The 17,162-nt window shown below is 39.9% G+C and overlaps 1 protein-coding gene across 6 annotated transcripts in view; it reads right to left on the reverse strand.

Moving 5' to 3' along the window:
• The window catches only part of Rapgef4 (Rap guanine nucleotide exchange factor 4), a 221,420-nt gene that overhangs the window by 55,526 nt on the left and 148,732 nt on the right, over positions 1–17,162 (reverse strand). For all 6 annotated transcript variants that reach the window (XM_027946021.2, XM_071619070.1, XM_071619068.1 and 3 more), the window contains 5 exons: positions 9,026–9,110; positions 8,162–8,222; positions 6,187–6,263; positions 5,476–5,622; positions 3,388–3,503 (listed from right to left, as the gene is read on the reverse strand). In XM_027946021.2, the coding sequence (XP_027801822.1) occupies positions 3,388–3,503; positions 5,476–5,622; positions 6,187–6,263; positions 8,162–8,222; positions 9,026–9,110 (486 nt within the window). The remainder of the gene's footprint in view (positions 1–3,387; positions 3,504–5,475; positions 5,623–6,186; positions 6,264–8,161; positions 8,223–9,025; positions 9,111–17,162) is intronic.

The following is a 17,162-nucleotide window of genomic DNA, read 5'->3' on the forward strand; positions in this document are numbered from 1 at the left end:
AGCTCTGGTTTGACTAAAACCTCACTTTATGGCTTGATTTCATGCGGGACACTGCCAGGCGCCTACTGCTTGACCTCTGTTTAAGTGAGGTCAAGACCACTTGAGACCAGACAGTATGACTCTTGTCCGTTTACTGCATGAAGGAGTTACTCTAGTTAAAGGGCTCACCCCAGTTGGTTACATTCCACAAGCTGTGAGGCTTTAAATGTATGATAGTAAAAGCTTTTTCCAACACCAACTCTGCATGTGAAGATACTTCTACCTGCAACTGGGGGGGGGGGGGGAAGGCCAGGGGAGAGGAGTACTGGAAAGAGACTCTTTTTCCACCCCACAATCAAGATGGAGGTGAGCAATGAGAAAATCATCTAAAGAGAAGGGAACTTAATAACTTAAATATGAACAGTCACTTCAAATTCTTTCTTTCTTATTAAACCCGCAAACCCCAGAGTAGGAGGACATCCAAAATGGCAAATGTTTGAGGGCTTCATGTAATGTGTCCATCATGAAAACACTGTCTTATTGACATTTTAATTCACACTCAAAGTTGAGTAAGGTGGTTTTGAAATTTTAAATGTGTACATAAACTATGGTGGATTTCCCAGAGGAAAGGCAAATCAGGAAAATAACATTGTCAAAGCCAAACTGGTGACTCTCTTCAAATTGAAAAAAAAAAAAGAAAATTGCTGAGGAGATAGGGACCCTAAAGCTTCCTAAGTTTTGGTTTCATTCATAGACATGGTTACTGTCATATTATTAAATTCTGGAACATCAACCCCAAAATTCACTTACATGGACCTTCCTTTCAGCTCTGGTCTATTTAGGAAAACAACATAAAAAATAACCCCTTAAGAGAAAATGGATTCTCATTCTTCAGGGCACAGTATTTATTAAGTGGGTTACTGTGAACATGCATAAGTCTTTCAAGTATATAAGAAATTTGGACTGGATGACAGTACACAAATAAGTAGAGATAATGGAAAATCAGATACAGCTCTAAAATAAATTTAAAGCACATGGTATCTCCTTTTCCCACCCCTCTAGTTTGATTCCATTAAAAAAAGAAACATCAACCCTTTGTTTGGAGAACACCCTGAATTTTGATATAGTAACAAGCAAATACTCTTAATTCTTCCCCATGACATGAAGAGGTGAAGGAAGGGAGGGGTTTTCTTGATCAAATGTTTCAAAATTAAGGAGAATTCTCAGTGCTTACTTTTTCAGGTGGCATGATTCCCTTAGACATCATTAAAGAATTCAGATGAACATCTACAAAATTATCTAGTTATATGTAAGGGTACTAAACCATTGGGGGAAGTCCCAATCTTCACATTAAAAAGAATTTTTCATTCTCATCCTCCTCTGGGCTGGAAAGACAACTTAAAAACATTTGGGCACATTTTCAAGAATGGAAAATAGTAAAAAACAAATAAAAAGAAATTTGGATGGTAATTTTATAGTTCTGTAAGTGAAAGGAAGGTTTTTAAAAATGTAGTCAGTCCTTTCGAAATAAATTGCTTCTAACATTTACTAAATAGTGTTGAAGATATAATATTTATATATAGTTGTCCCTCAGTGTCTGTGGGGAATTGGTTCTAGAATCCCCACAAATGCTCAAATCCCCAATGTAAAATTTCATAGCATTTGCATATAACCTATGCACATTCTATAGTGTACTTAAAATCATCTCTAGATTACTTATAATATCTAATAGGTCATCAATGTTTTGTAAATAGTTGCTATACTGTATTATTTAGGGAATTATGACAAGGAAAAAGAAGTTGGTACATGTTTGGTACAATAAATTCTTTTTCCTGAATATTTCTGATTCTGGGTTGGTTGAATCCACCAACGTGGAACTTGTGGATGCAGAAGGTTAATGGTACTATTTTGCTTTTGTAAGCTGGGAGGCAGAAGGAGCAGAGGAGTGAAAATTGGTCAAACTGAACTTAAATTCAAGCTATCCCACTGCAAGCTCTGAGATCTTGGACAAGCCACTTGCTTCTCTGAGCTTAAATTTTTCCATCTTTTAAAAGGGGTTATGTAAGAGTTAGGTGAAATCTGAAAAATATGCTCCAGCCATTTAATAATGTTTCTTCCTGTCTCCTTTGCAAATCTATTGATTCATCTAGATGAAAATATCTAAGTCTCAGGCTTCTACTCTAAATAATCAAAATTCATCAGGTACAGTGAAGGTTCTGATGAAGGGATCCCCACTTATTTGACAACAAAGGAAAATCCCTTGGGATGTTGTTATGGTTTGGATGTGAGGTGTCCACAAAAATGCATGCATGAGACAATGCAAGAAGATTCAGAGGAGAAATGATTGGGTTTAAGAGTATTGGAAGTGTGAATTGGGGCGTGGCTTTGGCATATATATTTGTATCTGGCAAGTGGAGACCTCTCTCTGCTTTCTGATCATCATGTGAGCTGCTTCCATCTGCCACACTCTTCCGCTATGACGTTCAGCCTCACCTCGAACCCTAAGGAATGGAGCCAGCCTTCTATGGACTAAGACCTCTGAAACTGTGAGCTCTCAAATAAACTTTTCCTCCTTTAAAATTGTTTTAGTTGGGTCCATTAGTCATAGTAGCAAAAAAGCTGACTAAAACAGATTATTTGGCAACATTTCTTTAGCTACAGAATTGGTGTTTTTATTACACTCAGATTTAAAATTAATCTCCATCTTAAAAAACCTGATTCTGCAATTTGTTGTAATTCCTGAGAGCCACAGTTCTCACTCTCCTGTCTTACCACTCAAACATTGGTGATGAAAAAGTTTTATGCAGCAAGTAAAAACTGAAACAAACCAGATATACTAAAAAAGACTCAAGTTAAACAGGAGACCTGAGAAATAAGGAGCAAATTCCCTTTGGACATCAGCAGGAATAAGTATGAATGAGGCCAAATGGATGTTTCTGTGCTGCAATCAACAGAATATTTTGTATTTGAAACCCGGGTTTCCATTAAACGTTCATTCTGGTAATAAGATGAAAACACTTCCTGAGAAATCCTACATATGACATTCAAATACCGGAGATTCTCATCACCTCTGCCACATCCTTGAAGCTGCCTGGCGTTCCTGTTCCCATTGTTCTCTCCCTGCCTTCTGTTCCAAAGCTATTAAGTTGAATAGTGTGTACAGAGAGGTTTTTAGAGTAGGAGAATATTCCTTCCAGCTTGACTCTAGGCAGCACCAAGCTCAATGCAGTGCCAGAAATGGATACATTATACTCCACAAGATGTGTGATTAGTCAATAGAGAGAAAAAAAGTCACACATACACTGCCATCTTCCACAAAAAAAGGAGAACATGCTATTGTAGAAATGATGATACCATGTGAAAAGGTTAATCATAGTCTGGCAATTACAGTGTTGGATGCAAACATACTTTTGCTGAGGCTGTGAGTTTCCTTGATTAGAAGCTCTGCTCCCTGCTGGGACCTTCTCCAGCACCAAGACATCTTGGTCATGTTCTTTAAGTCTGACTGTGTTCGCCTCAACGTCCTGCAAATACAAATTACACCACATACAGATGCCGCCGTTTACCCAGACAATGAAAAAAATTTCAAATGCTTCAGAAACTCATTTGGTGCTTGTGATGCTAATTGTTGCGTCTACAAATTAAGTCATTTTCAAAGTCAAGGGCTGGAACGGTCAGAGAGAGGACCAGATGAGGTTTGAGGCATGTGGTTTTTTTTTGTTTTTTTTTAAACTCTGCTTTTACACCAGATTCAGAGAAACAGCAAAGTCCAGAGTGATGTGGCTGTGCTTTGAGAAGCCTTTGAGAGACAGCGGTATAGCAGGGAGACAGGGGAGAAAGGTATTTATTCTTCATAAAAATATGTGGCAAACAGTACTCAGCTTCGGCAGAATTCTCTTTCCTTCTGAGTGTATTTAGTTTCCTTAGGAGTGGCACCACTGTCTCCAATCAAAAGACACTTAGAAAAATCAATGTGAAATGTGTTAAAATCTTTTTCAGTTATTTTAAATGACATTATAAATTATATCAGTGAGATATGGTCTGATGCTGATTTTTTTCAAAGAAATTTTGGCTGAGCATAAAATTCTAAGAGTTAGTATAGGTGAACTGTAAACTTCCATATCCTTTTAAATAATTGATTTTAATTTTTAAATGTGCTTTTCCTCAACATTTGGGCTCCATCTTAAAAGAAATCAGATAACAACCAAATCAGATTCCTTGGGGTATTTTTCCCTGTGTTGTTCAATGGTATAAATGAATCTAACTTTCTTTGCATTCAGATAAATGTTTGCTTTTTTTTTTTTCTTCTTTTTTGGTACCAGGGATTGAACCCAGGGGCACTCAACCATTGAGCCACATCCCCAGCCCTTTTTATTTGAGACAGGGTCTTGCTAAGTTGCTCAGCGCCTCACTAAATTGCTGAGTCTAACTCTGAACTTGTGATCCTCCTGCCTCAGCCTCTGAGTCTCTGGGATGAGAGGTGTGCACCACTACACCCAGCAAGACAATGCTTTCTTAAAACAACCTTTGTGGTCATAAATGTTGCCGGCAGAGGCAAATGCTTCTGACAGTGTAGGGATAGGTATCTCAAGGAGAGGGAGAGAAGGGAAGAGAGCAGCGCCATTCCAGAGAGAACAGCCTCCCAGGTGAACTCCAGCTAGGATGGAAGGATCAAGGCCACAGAAGCCAGGGAGGATGGGACACTGTCATCATCCATAATCAGGTCTCTACCAGACAAACCTGGGTCATTCCTCCCAAGGAACCAAGGACTACATGATAGGAAAAGATCAGGGACCATTTAGGGACCATTTCTTCTAAACATCCTCTATTCTCAAAAACAACAAGCTTAAAATGGGCTCATCTTCAGGGCCAACTCTAAGTTAAAATTAAAATTCCCCAGCTTCCTCTACTACCCCAATTCTTTTCCACTGACCAATGTCTGAATCTCCTTTAGTTCATAACAATTTGAGATAAAGCACTTAAAATGAAAATGCTTGGTTAGAGTAATCAGGACTGATCTTAATTTCCACTAATGTGCAATCACTCAACAAGTGAAGAGATTGTGGGACGATATGAGAGAGGCTTAGGTTTGGGAGACCTGGGAGGTGGACATTTGAAAGGTCTAGGATACAGAAAAATGTGGAGCAGAAAGATTGCCACTGCTCTGGAGAATGGGATGGGGAAGGACACAAAAAGGGACACCTAAGATGCCAGAGAGAAACTGCTTAGAATGTGACATTTTGCCAAGGCAATTGGTATCTATCATCAATTCTCATGGCCAGTATAGGCATGTGCAGAGGAATCTGGTCCAGCATAACATCCTGTGTTTACACCTTTCTGGAATATCATCTCTGGACCCCAGAATGCACACTCATTTCATAACAAAGTCCTTTGTTCCTAGAGCACCCACTCATCACAGTACTTCACTGAGATCTCTGCTCATCTGGGAAAGGAAAAAATGGGACAGCCTTCAGGCACACCTAGCTTTGGACTCACCCTCAGAATCCGGTTGAAATCCTCCTTGTCGACTCTTAGGAAATGACAATTATCCTCTCGCAAGACGATTGAGGCGGCTCGCGGAGCATCATTCACTAGTGCTAACTTGCCAAAGTCATCTCCCTCATGCAGGGTGCAGACCACACCCTGGAGAGAGCAGGACATTCAGGTGAAATGGAGTACATACTCACCCACCCCTCACCACCCCACCTCCCCTGAAACACTGTCTATATAAATGGGCTGTCCCTCACTATGCCAAAGTGGGATTATATAATTAAATTATGTTTAATTTTTCTTTCATTGATTGAGATGGTCTAGGGCCTAACTCAAATGCATATATTATAATCCATAAGGAGATGAGCCCCCAAAAGTATGACTGAATATAATAACTGAGAAATGTTTTGATTAAAGATGCAATATTTTGGGGCTGAGCTGTAGCTCAGTGACAGAACGCTTGCTTAGCATGTGTGAGGCATTGGGTTTGATCCTCAGAACCACATAAAAATAAACAAATAAAATAAAGGCATTCTGTCCATCTACAACTATAAAAAATAATTTAAAAAAAAGATGCGATATTTTTTCTCCCTGGAATAGATGTATAAGATGTAATGTTGTTGCAAGTTTAATTGTAGCACTATGTTGTTACTACTTAGGGCCACACTAGCAAATGGAACACAATAAAGTTTTAAAAAGAAAAAAAGAGATATATACCTTGCCATAAATGACTACATTCACTGATCCTTTTAGAATAATGTACCAGGAGGTACCTTCTTCCCCCTGGTTAAACACTAGACACAAAAAGATGACAAGAATAGAAGCACATCAATACAAATTACAGCTTATCAAATCATCATTTTTAAGTCCCCAGAATTACGCATACATAAAATAAAAAAATCACTGGCAAATGCTAACTTATTCAGGTGGAATATTATTTTTCTTTCTCTAGAACATGAAAGGAAGAGAAATCCTGCACTACTTTCTGTGTCCTGAAAGACAGGTTTTCACCAGATACTAATTTGCCAGCAGTCTATTTCTTAAAGGAATGCACATTCTCCTAATTCATCAAAACATTATGCCATAGAAAATAATTTTTAAAAGTAATCTGACCAGTAATGTGAAGTTTGAAAACATGAAAATCAGCACTACATCTTGTTTATAGATATATATCTACATATATTTTTTAACAAATGGGTTGGAATGATAACCACTACTGTCAAGGTAGAAATTACCCTCAAGAGGGAAAGAACAGGATACAGGAGGGAACCAGAGGCCTTCAATTGGAATTGAATTCTTTTAGAAAACAGGAAATTTTTCATTTTTTTAGAAAATATGAAAAAATATGGCATAATGGGAGTGTTTGCTAAAGATTTAAATAGTATTTGTAATATGTTCTTTCTTGTTTGAAACATTTAAAGATTTCATGATCAAAACAATTAGTAAGCTGGAATGAAAGAGCCATTGTAAGTCATCAGTGACCATAAAAATAAAAAATATTAAAGTGAACCATAACCTGTAAAGAAATAACATTCTTACTAAGATAGATACAGTGTCAGAAAGATAGACAATATTATCAGATAGATATTAGTTCAGTCATGCTTTGGATGACTGAAAGTGAATCCTTTTTTTTGTAATGCAGGGTACTGAACCAAGAGCCTCACACCTACTAAGCATGAGATCTACCACTGAGCTACACCCAGTCCTGAAACATTTTGAGATATAATTTTTAAGACCTTTTACGTTTCCAGCTTATTTGACTCTCAGAATACAGCATGAAGATAGAGCAAGATTGTCTCTCAGAAATTTAATTGTTGTTCTTTAAAAAATGCTCAGTGTTCCACTAGGTTTAGGAGGTGTCAGTTTAAAGATAGTGATCATTTTGTGGCTCAGTGGTTGAGAGCCTCTGAGTTCAACCCCTGGTCCCCGCCCCCAAAACAAAAAAAGATAGTGATCATTTTTCTTTATTGCAGAACCTCTGAGAAGCTACAGTATGCTGATGTGCCTTATGATTCTGCAAGAGAAATTAGAGAAGATGACATTTCTTGGTCACTAGATCATTAACCCCTATTTTGTAAGAAAAATTCTGTAGGACTAATGGGAAATGCCAATGTTATAATAATGTTCGGATCTCTTTAATATCAAATTTCGATTTCTTGCTTCCAAATATGATCACAGAACTAAAATACCACTTGAATTTTGGAGGGATGCTATATATTAACACTGCATCTGTGTTTGGGGCAAAGAAATTCTCTCAGGCTTGGAGCCTACAGTGGAAGGGAGAGAAGAAACAAAACATAATAGCTTAAATATGATTGTAACTAGCAATTTTGAGAGACAGACTAGTTCTTCTGAAGCCATAAAGTGAGGTCACTGTGAGTGGGAGCACCCAGGGCCCTGCCTGAAGAACAGTGACCTTACCCTGCCCCCTTTAAACACCATCTTGAGCCAGTAGGGCAGGGAGTGAGAAGGGCTCAGGCTGGCCACCACTGCTCAGGTGGGTACAGAGAACCACCATACTTCAGATTAACTGACACGTGCTGGAATAACCACAGGTCAGAAAAATCTAAGTGCCACATGACATCCTGCCAAGTCAAACTGGGGGTGGGGGTGTGTGGTCTGCATCAGGCTTCCATGACAAGTGCTGGAGAGGATGAGCCAGGCTCAGTGTTCTATCACAGCTGTCACTTACGGACGGTCCCTCCTTTGGCATGAGACTCAAAAATGAGAACACCTGCTAACTCCCGTTTCACCTAGAAGAAAAAGAAAGAACATGGAAAGGCCAGGTTTGCGGGTTTTTGGGGAGAAGGACTTGTGCCCTTTGTGGGCACAATGTTGATGGACTCCTTATTTCTTTCCTGGCTGTATGTTACCTTGCCTGTTGCTAATCTCAAAACTACTTTCACTAGATTTGCGGCTAGGTTCTCAGAGACTGTGCAACAAATATTTACAGCTAGTTCATATGGGACAAGCTCCTTAGAAACTTCTTAAAACATCCCACATGCACAAACCTATCTTTTGCTTTGGGCAAAAAGGTGAGACATCTACAACATCCTATGCTTCTCTTGCTGTTTGTGGCTCTTTTCTGCATCACACAATAAGACATCACTGCAAACATGCTGAAAAAGAGTCAGACTTAAAGTTGAATCATTAAGCAAGCAGATTTATATTCCAAGATAGTCAAAATTCTAGGTTACTCCTAGCCAGCTAAAATTCCAATCTTTAAAAAAAATTCCAAATTATGATTTCAATGATAGGTCTAGCTTCCTAAGAACCAGGTGACCTGTGATTTTTTTCAAAGTGCCCAGGCACCTAGTGTTTGAGGAAACAGAGACCACCCACAATTTCTCAATTACACCAAGACTGGAGAAGTCAGAACAGGGGCATGCTGGGTATCTGAAGTACAGGAAGGGAGAAGAGGTCTTTCCTTAATGAGGCTTATGGAACCTCTGTTGCCCATCTCTACATATCCACAGGTTCCCCAGGTGAGGCTCCAGTCCTAGCAATGCATCTAACTTAAAGTCCCTCTGACCAGCTTGACTAACACACAACTTACTGTGGTAGAAAGATGAGATAAGGCTTTAATATGAAGGAGCTCTTCGTAGATAATCTCCAGGTCATCCATAGTCCTTTGGCCAGGTCTACAAAAAGAAAAACATTATCATTCAGACTTCAGCATGGAAATGACACTGCGGTCAGCAACATGCTCAGGGATGTCTCGACATAAGAAGATATTGGCAGAGGGGAGAGATCATGCCATTATAATTCCCAAAGGGATTTTGAAATGAACATGTCCTTTGAAGGAGAATTTGGGAGCAATCTGATGTGCACAGAACCCCTTCTCTTCTAATTGCTGAAAGAAGAGTCCCTTGGCTCACATTGTAGTTGGCTAACTTGCCCTTGACTTTGCAGAAGGTTGATCTGAAGAACGACTTTTCATTACCACATCAATCAATAGTGACAAACCTTGCCTCTTAACACTCGAAGCAATTGGTTCAATCAACTTGACAGCAGATCCAAATTCCTTGGGATCCTGTGTGATATTTTAGCTTAACAAATAGTAATGCTGTCATTACTGTTTTGGGTTAGGTAGTATGCTTCTTCCAGAGGACCGAAATAGAGGATGCATATAGACTCATCACTTTTTTACCCAGCCCTAAGGAGGTAAGGGCATGAGATGAGAATGAGGTACATAGCAGTGTCTGGGATTAGCAAGACAGGAAAAAGCAAAGTATGTCTCAACATTTCTCAAACTCTATTCCATGGATTACCTCTGTCCATAAGAGGTTAATTGACTTTTGTAAAGTTTTTTTTTTTAATTCTAAAATTTATTATAAAACTAGTATCCAATAATATACCTTTAGGAAACAGGGTTTGGGGGTTTTACAGACCTTTTTGTCATGGGAAGACTGAGTGAATTCCTAATCACCTTTTGGGTCTATAATTATTTTCGAATCACTAATAGTGTTTAATTATAAAAATGATAAAAGATATACGATTAGTTAGTAATTTGGATTTTTTTTTGTTCTCTGCAATATAATGAATCCTGACTAGAATGTTTTTGAAACTTAAAAACAAATGTATAATTCTGGGAGTGCTAGGAAGTCAATTGAGAGACAATTTATACATTGATGGGCAGGCAGCACTTACTCTCAGCAAGTTGCTGTAGTCATCAGCATTACTTATTACATAGTCATCGTCCTATTTTTTTTTTTTGCATTTTGTCCTAAAATTACAGCAACTTATGGTATTCTTGTTTGTTTGTTTTTCTTTTTCTTTCTTTCTTTTTTTTTTGTGTGTGCCAGGGATTGAACCCAGGGGCATGAACCACTGAGCCATATCTTCAGCCCTTTTTTGTATTTTATTTACAGACAGAGTCTTGCTACATTGATTAGGGCCTCACTAAATTGCTGAGGCTGGCTTTGAACTCACGATCCTCTTGCCTCAGCCTCCTGGGCTGCTGGGATTACAGGCATGTGCCACCCATGCCTGAATAGTCAATGTTATTTTACACTAAACATTTTATTGTGATTGAGCTTTGGATGGCATTCCATCAGGATTACACTGTAATTTTAAAAAAATGTTTTGAGTCAAACAAACTCAGGGAAGGGTGGTATACTGAGCACAACACTGAATTTAGAATCTGAAGATCAAGTTCTAATCTCAGTGCCATCACTCACTAGCCACATGAGGTGAGAGCCTTAGTCCCATCTGAAAACTGGAGACAATTCCTTTCTGAGGGAGATGTAAGAGCTAAAGGAAGCATTGAGAGTGAAGGCACCTATATATTATTTGTGTAAGTGAAAAAAAATCCATCAAAATTATATTAAAAACTCAAACACTTGCATAGGAAATTAAACAAACTTATAAATAAAATATGACATTTGGTACAGCAAATTATATCTGGAACTTAGTCAATTATTAGATCAGTACTCTGAGTGATCAAAACTGAGTTGTCAGTATTCTAAAACAGTTAACTGGATTAAACAATTTTGCAACCATATTATCACACGGAAGACCAACAGATCTGGTGGGGACTAAGGAGAGGATGAAAACTACGTGATTTGCACATTGACTCCACAAGGACAGCTTTGACATGAATAAAGGAATATGATACCCTTCTCATAGAAGCAATGGAGGATCTATTTCTTAATCCTGGCTGCACAAAGACAGACATTAAATCCATGACCCGGGAGATACCGGCAAGGGTCACCTCCTGCTAAGGATCACCAAGGAAGGATACAATTGCATACCAATCTAGTGCTTAGCGGTAGAACCCAGGAAGTATGGAACCAGAAAAGTATGGGACAGAAAAGCTGTGGCCACAGGGGCTCCAAAGAATCCAGGCCTTCTTGGCAAGAGGCCTAATCTACACTACTTGACTTAGACATGGGGATTTCAAAACTAGGACCCTTGGGGATTTAAAAGTCAATGGAGTCACCTCTGTCCATCTACTACCGTAGAGGTAGCTAACATGACAGACTCAAGGTAGGCGTAAGAGGATTACGGCTCTTCAGCACAAGGAGCAACCCTGCTGTTCATGCTACTTGACATCAGCTGCAAATAGCATGGAACTCTCCTAAACGCTTGGCTAAAAGAGAAAACAGTCTCCAAGTCCCCCATCTCACCTCCATAGGGTGGGCTGTGATGGAAGGAGGAGAAAAACCCAGCCAGGAAAAGAAAGGTTTGGAATTCAGCTTTAAAATCTTGATTGACTCAATGATGGAAGTTTGGAAGCAGATCTATGTGTTTGGAAGGAATGTTTATATAACATCAATATGAAACCCATATTACTCATTTAATGATTCTTTTTAAAAGAGTAGTGTGTTTAGAATCTACGATTTATATTTATACTTCATCTAAGATTTAAAACATGATGAGGAACTGTCAGATCCTCAATGCAATATACTAAAAGTTTCAGTGGTTCAAGGCTGACTTTGAGCTGTTCCAGTTAGTCTTAGGACCCAAGTGTTAAGGAAGAGAGGTAACAATGGCAATATTTAAGGCATTTTTGAAACATATTCAGTTTTCCTGCTGCCTTGCATCCCCTGCTCTCTCCCTGCTTTCCTAAACATTCGTCCACCTCTCATACTGTGTTCTTTCCCCAAGGCTCTGTTCTACCTTCTCTCCCTGGGAAAAACTCCCAAGGCCAATCCACCAATAAAGAGACTGACATCTTTATCTCCAAATAGCCCTTCTTCCTGAGTGCCAGTGTCTTCCTGTCCATCTCTTTCCAGATAACCCACAATATCTCCAAGCACAATCTATCCAGAAGTGTTCCTTCACCATTATGCCAGATTCTTTAAAGCCAGATCTTGATTTACTTTTTCAAACTTAGCTATCTCCCCTGACTTCATACTATCTCTGATAGCCACGGTCTCTGCTCCAGATGTTTGGGGCACCTTTCCATTCCTCAAAAACACTCTACCTTCTCACGTCCAAGACTTTGTGCTCCTCTCAGGCTAGGATATTTTTTTTCTGCATCCAGCCCAGCCCAGATGTCACTGCTCGTAGGTAACACCAACTTGCTGACCTCTATTCTTTCATAGCACATTGCCCTACTATTACAGTAATTTGCAACATATCCTGATGAATTTTATTTGCTTAAATATTCCTAACTCTAGACTGATCTTGTGAATAGAAGCAGTATCGAAGGGTAAAGGGCAATGCATTAGAAGCAGAATTGGATTTGAGATCTAAATCATGAAACTTCTAGTTGCTCAATTGGTTGAATGCTTTTTTCTGCATCTGTAAAATGGGAATACTAAACAGAATTGTTGTGAAGGCCAAATCAGTTAATGTACATGAAGCATTGTACACACGGGAAATAATAGCACACAGGTGGGACAGCATTATTATCAGGGTAGGTAATCAGCATGGCTTATCAACTGAGTGAGCACTGGAGTTCTCACAATTCATGCTGAATTCAGGGGAGATGACAGCAATACCATGGACCAGTTCTTGTTTTGTGATCTGAGGGAAATGGGTGCTTATGCTTTGTTATCCTTCCCACTGAGGATTATGGCAGACCAGGTATCCACGGCACAACTCACTTTGAATAATGTCAGGCAAAAACTTTGAGTAATCCTCCCTTATCTGTGGTTTTGCTTTCCATGGTTTCAGTTAATCTTCAATCAATGGAGGTCCAAAAATACTAAATAGAAAGTTCCAGAAATAAACTATTTATTAGTCTTACATAACTTTTACTATACTAAAGTTATTATAATTGTTCTATTATTAATTGCTGTTAATCTCTTACTATGCTTAATTTATAAACTAAACTTTATCACAGATATGTATGTATAAGAAAAAGGGGTCTATAGGGTCAGGTACTATCCACAGCATCAGGCATCCATGGAGTGTTCCTGTGGATAATCAAGATAACCTTGATTACTAACAGAGGGAGGAGATAGATAAAAAAATGATGAATTTCACATCTTGCTCTAAATCCCAGAAAATGATAGAAAAGGTATATTTTCCTTAGGAGTATAGATTATTTTCATCCAGTTGTTACCATCTTAGACCAGCTGAAGTTATTCAGTCTAAGTCAAGGTCATTAGGGGACTGGATGGAGCTGACCACCCAAGACCAACCAGCAGCATGTGTTGGGCAGGGTCCTTTACTGGTCAGAGTTTTGGCTGCCATGAGAAAGGTCTAATATAGAAATCAGGCAAGTACCACCAGCACCACACACCACAAGTGAGGATTAGGCAGACCGGAAAGCTTTAGGAATTCGTGGCTAATAGAAAGCAGATAGGAGAAGTCTGGGAAATGAGACCAGAAGCATGGCAGCTCAGCACTTCCAGGAAAACCAGGGCAGGAATTAAACTGTGGCGCTGAGAAGACAAGATCTGTGGCAACAAGCATGGGGGGGCAGGAGCAGGGGTGTCGCCAAAAGCTCCTCACCAGGTTGGCTGGACATTGGTCGCTTGGAGCAGTGGACAGTGGCAGAGTTTACTGCTGGGAGAAAAACTGAGCCCTGTGCTTCTAGATGATGCCCAGGGAGGACTCTCAAGGGAGCCCTGGAGCCTGAGAGGCACAGAACAGAGCAAAGAAGAGAGCAGATAAAACCCCAGGGCCCTTTGGGAGACATCAGGGAAGGAAGGGGACAGCAGCTCTCCCAGGAAGAAAGGGTGTGGAATGGTTCCATTCCTGGGAAATCCTCTTTATTTTGGCAACTAGTGGGAAGAATGGAGGGTGGCTTCAACCTGCCTGCACTCCACAGACCTCTCAGAAAGCAAAGAGTTTTGGGAAACATCCTCACTCTAGGGTCTACTGCCTTCAGGGGAGGCTCTCTAGGGGGAGCAACAGACACATCTGCATAGACACCTAGGCTAGGGGCTGTTCCACTCCTGGTCATCCATTTGTCAGTAACCAACCTGGACACATAATGACTTCTGCAGGGACCACAGCAGCCCTTTGAAATAGAATGGAGTGACATCTAAACACAGATCAGTCTCCGAGTCTTAAACAACATTCAAAATGAAAGAGAAACAAGAAAAACACAAGGACAATACAAAACCAGCCCTGTGGTCTGAAGTGACCAGTGGACCTACAGGGTGGGTCACTGCCATCTGGCAATCCACCCAGGTAGCAAAGAATTTTCTAATCCTATCTACAGCAAATTTTTACTGAGGTGAGAGAAGTCAGGGCTGCTAGGTGCAAAGAGGTATCCTTTAAAAATGAGTCTATTCACAATTCACAAAGCAGCAAAAGCATTCATGAGAAGTGTGCCGACAGCCAGGACTCTGTCCCTCAGGGGCCTCTATGTGCCATTAGGATTGACAATTGAGTTAAATTGCAGGGAAGAGGCCAGATGGTATGAAAGTCAGACTTGCCAACCTGTGGCCGATAAAGTGAGTCCCTCACCCTGCCCAGGTGGATCTCAGGGTTTGCAGCAGCACTAATAGCAACCAGCCCCACCTTTGCCAAGGCTGCCAGCTCAGGGCTGCTGTGCCATCTAGTGTCCCAGAGAAGACTTGCCTCTCAACTCTCGCTCTGGACAGAGGTTCTTCCCTTGATTCACCCACACCCCTCAAAAAGCCCCTAAAGCATCTACACCTGAGCATTCCCTACCACAATCACTGAACAAAGCTGCATTGAAAAAGTGAGTTCCAATGGGAAATGGTAGCATTAAGCACCTTTCATGCTTTGGTCTTTTAGGGGGTGACAGGGAAAGAATGGAGAAGAGATTCTACAAATCAGCCCCCCAGCCTGTTCAAACAGTAATGAAAGGGTCCCAAGGACTGAAGGCAATTTGGCTTTCAAGAGGAAAGGGAGTAGGGGCTGGAGCAGGAGGAGATCACTCCCATGTACCTTCACAAGAGTAACCTACAAGGCTGGGGAAGTGAATTGACTGGCTGCTCTGAGTGGCAGCTGTTGAATGTACCTGGTCTTTACTTGTCCTTCTCCAGATGTCACAGGGAGAGATATTAGGTATCCCTGCTTCTTTACAAATCTGCGTGGTGCCACATTGATGTGGATTTGTAGGATCCTGCTGTGGAAAGGCCTAGTTTCTGCAGGGGATGCATTCTGGCAGCAATGTCTAGTTACAGACAAGATAATAAACGGGGCTGGATGGGGAAGCACTTTATACATTAAAGGAGGGGAGGGCTCAGGTGATATTGGAAGCTGCTGGTAAATACCATTTCATCAAGGAATTTATCAAGGTCAGAGATGGAGCTCTTCAGTTATTGGAATGTGGTTAAAATGAGAGATTCATCCAGCCACCAAGCAGCACATTGGCATGGTCAGGGGTTAAACATGCAGGTGAGAAAGTAAATAACCCAATTCATGTAGATCTGTCACCTAGCAGGACCTAGTATATAGGGGAAATTCCCAGAGAAGTTAAGGTAATAAATGTCTACATAAGTCATAGTCATGTCAAAATAAAGAAAGAATACTTTATTTACCTTTTGTGGGGGAAGGCTTTATTTTTGATGACAGACTTTGTCTCATCCTACCTGATTCTCCTACTTATAAGTCATTTCTTAAGTTTGGATAATTTTCTAAGACTTTTGAGACTTTCTAAAGATATCAACCTCTTCCACTTCCCTGAAAGGAAAGTTTGGTATGTAGCAAAGCATTTCCCCCCACTTTTCTTTACCTCCCAGGACCCTGCTTCTTAAGTGTCAGGGACATTCTAGGAACCTGGTGACAGAATACTGAAGTGGCCTGCCCAGTTGGGGCTACTCAGCTCCCTGCCATATTGCCACTCCCTCACCTTATCTTTAACTCAGAAAAGGACCCTGTAAATTTACTAGATGAAATTAGGTATTTTCTAGTTCTGATAGCAAAGCTTGTGTACATAGAGATTCTTTGTGAAAATAGAAGTTAACATAGTCTACAACTGTAGTCAAAGGCAAAAGCCTACAGATATTTATGAGAAATGAAGCCATCCGCATAGGACATGCATAGGGTTCTGTCATTCAGGGACTCTGAGCCTTGAGTATATTTTAGGATAATGGGATTTGATCATGTTTAGGAATTAAATATACCTAACATTCTTCTGTCAAAGTGTTTTATAAGGACACTCTAGAAATGTCATATGAAACTTTTTGAAAGATATAACTACAATTATTTTCCTTTCAAAAACCTAAGCAATAAATGGAGAAGAGAAAACAAATTTGGATGGTGTCATAGTACAGTTCACACCCTCCCTTTGGATGAGACACATGTGAAATACACTTGGAAACATTTTGAGGAGGTGGTATATGGATACATTATTACATTTTCTTTGCAGCCAATTCTTAGGGACAGATGGATTATCCATTTCTTTCTTTTTTTTTTTTTCATTTCACTGCTTATTCAGTAAATCTACTATAAAGGACAAAGCTGAAGCAAACTTGCAGAGAAGAAAGAATATTGTCAGTAAAATAAAAATAGAATAAGAGAGGAACTTAGTATCTCCTAAGCTTAATCTTCTTTTCTGTACTCAGGGGTTATAATTAGCCCTACCTAGTTCATAGAGTTATTTAGCGGTTCAAAAAGGTAATGGGTATGAGATCACTAAACTGTATAGTGCTAGTCAAATATTAATTATGACGTTTTGTTTGTGGTTCTGGCTAAAGGGTTGGTGTGAAGTAAATTGACTCTTCCTGGGGCTGTGGGTTGTCAAAGGCTTCTATGGTACCTTTAAATTGTTTTCTGGCAACTTCTCAAGAGGACTGTGAAGAGAAGCCAATAAATTATTC

This window comes from Marmota flaviventris, chromosome 11 (assembly GCF_047511675.1).
Source record: "Marmota flaviventris isolate mMarFla1 chromosome 11, mMarFla1.hap1, whole genome shotgun sequence".
NCBI classification, from domain to species: Eukaryota; Metazoa; Chordata; class Mammalia; order Rodentia; family Sciuridae; genus Marmota; species Marmota flaviventris.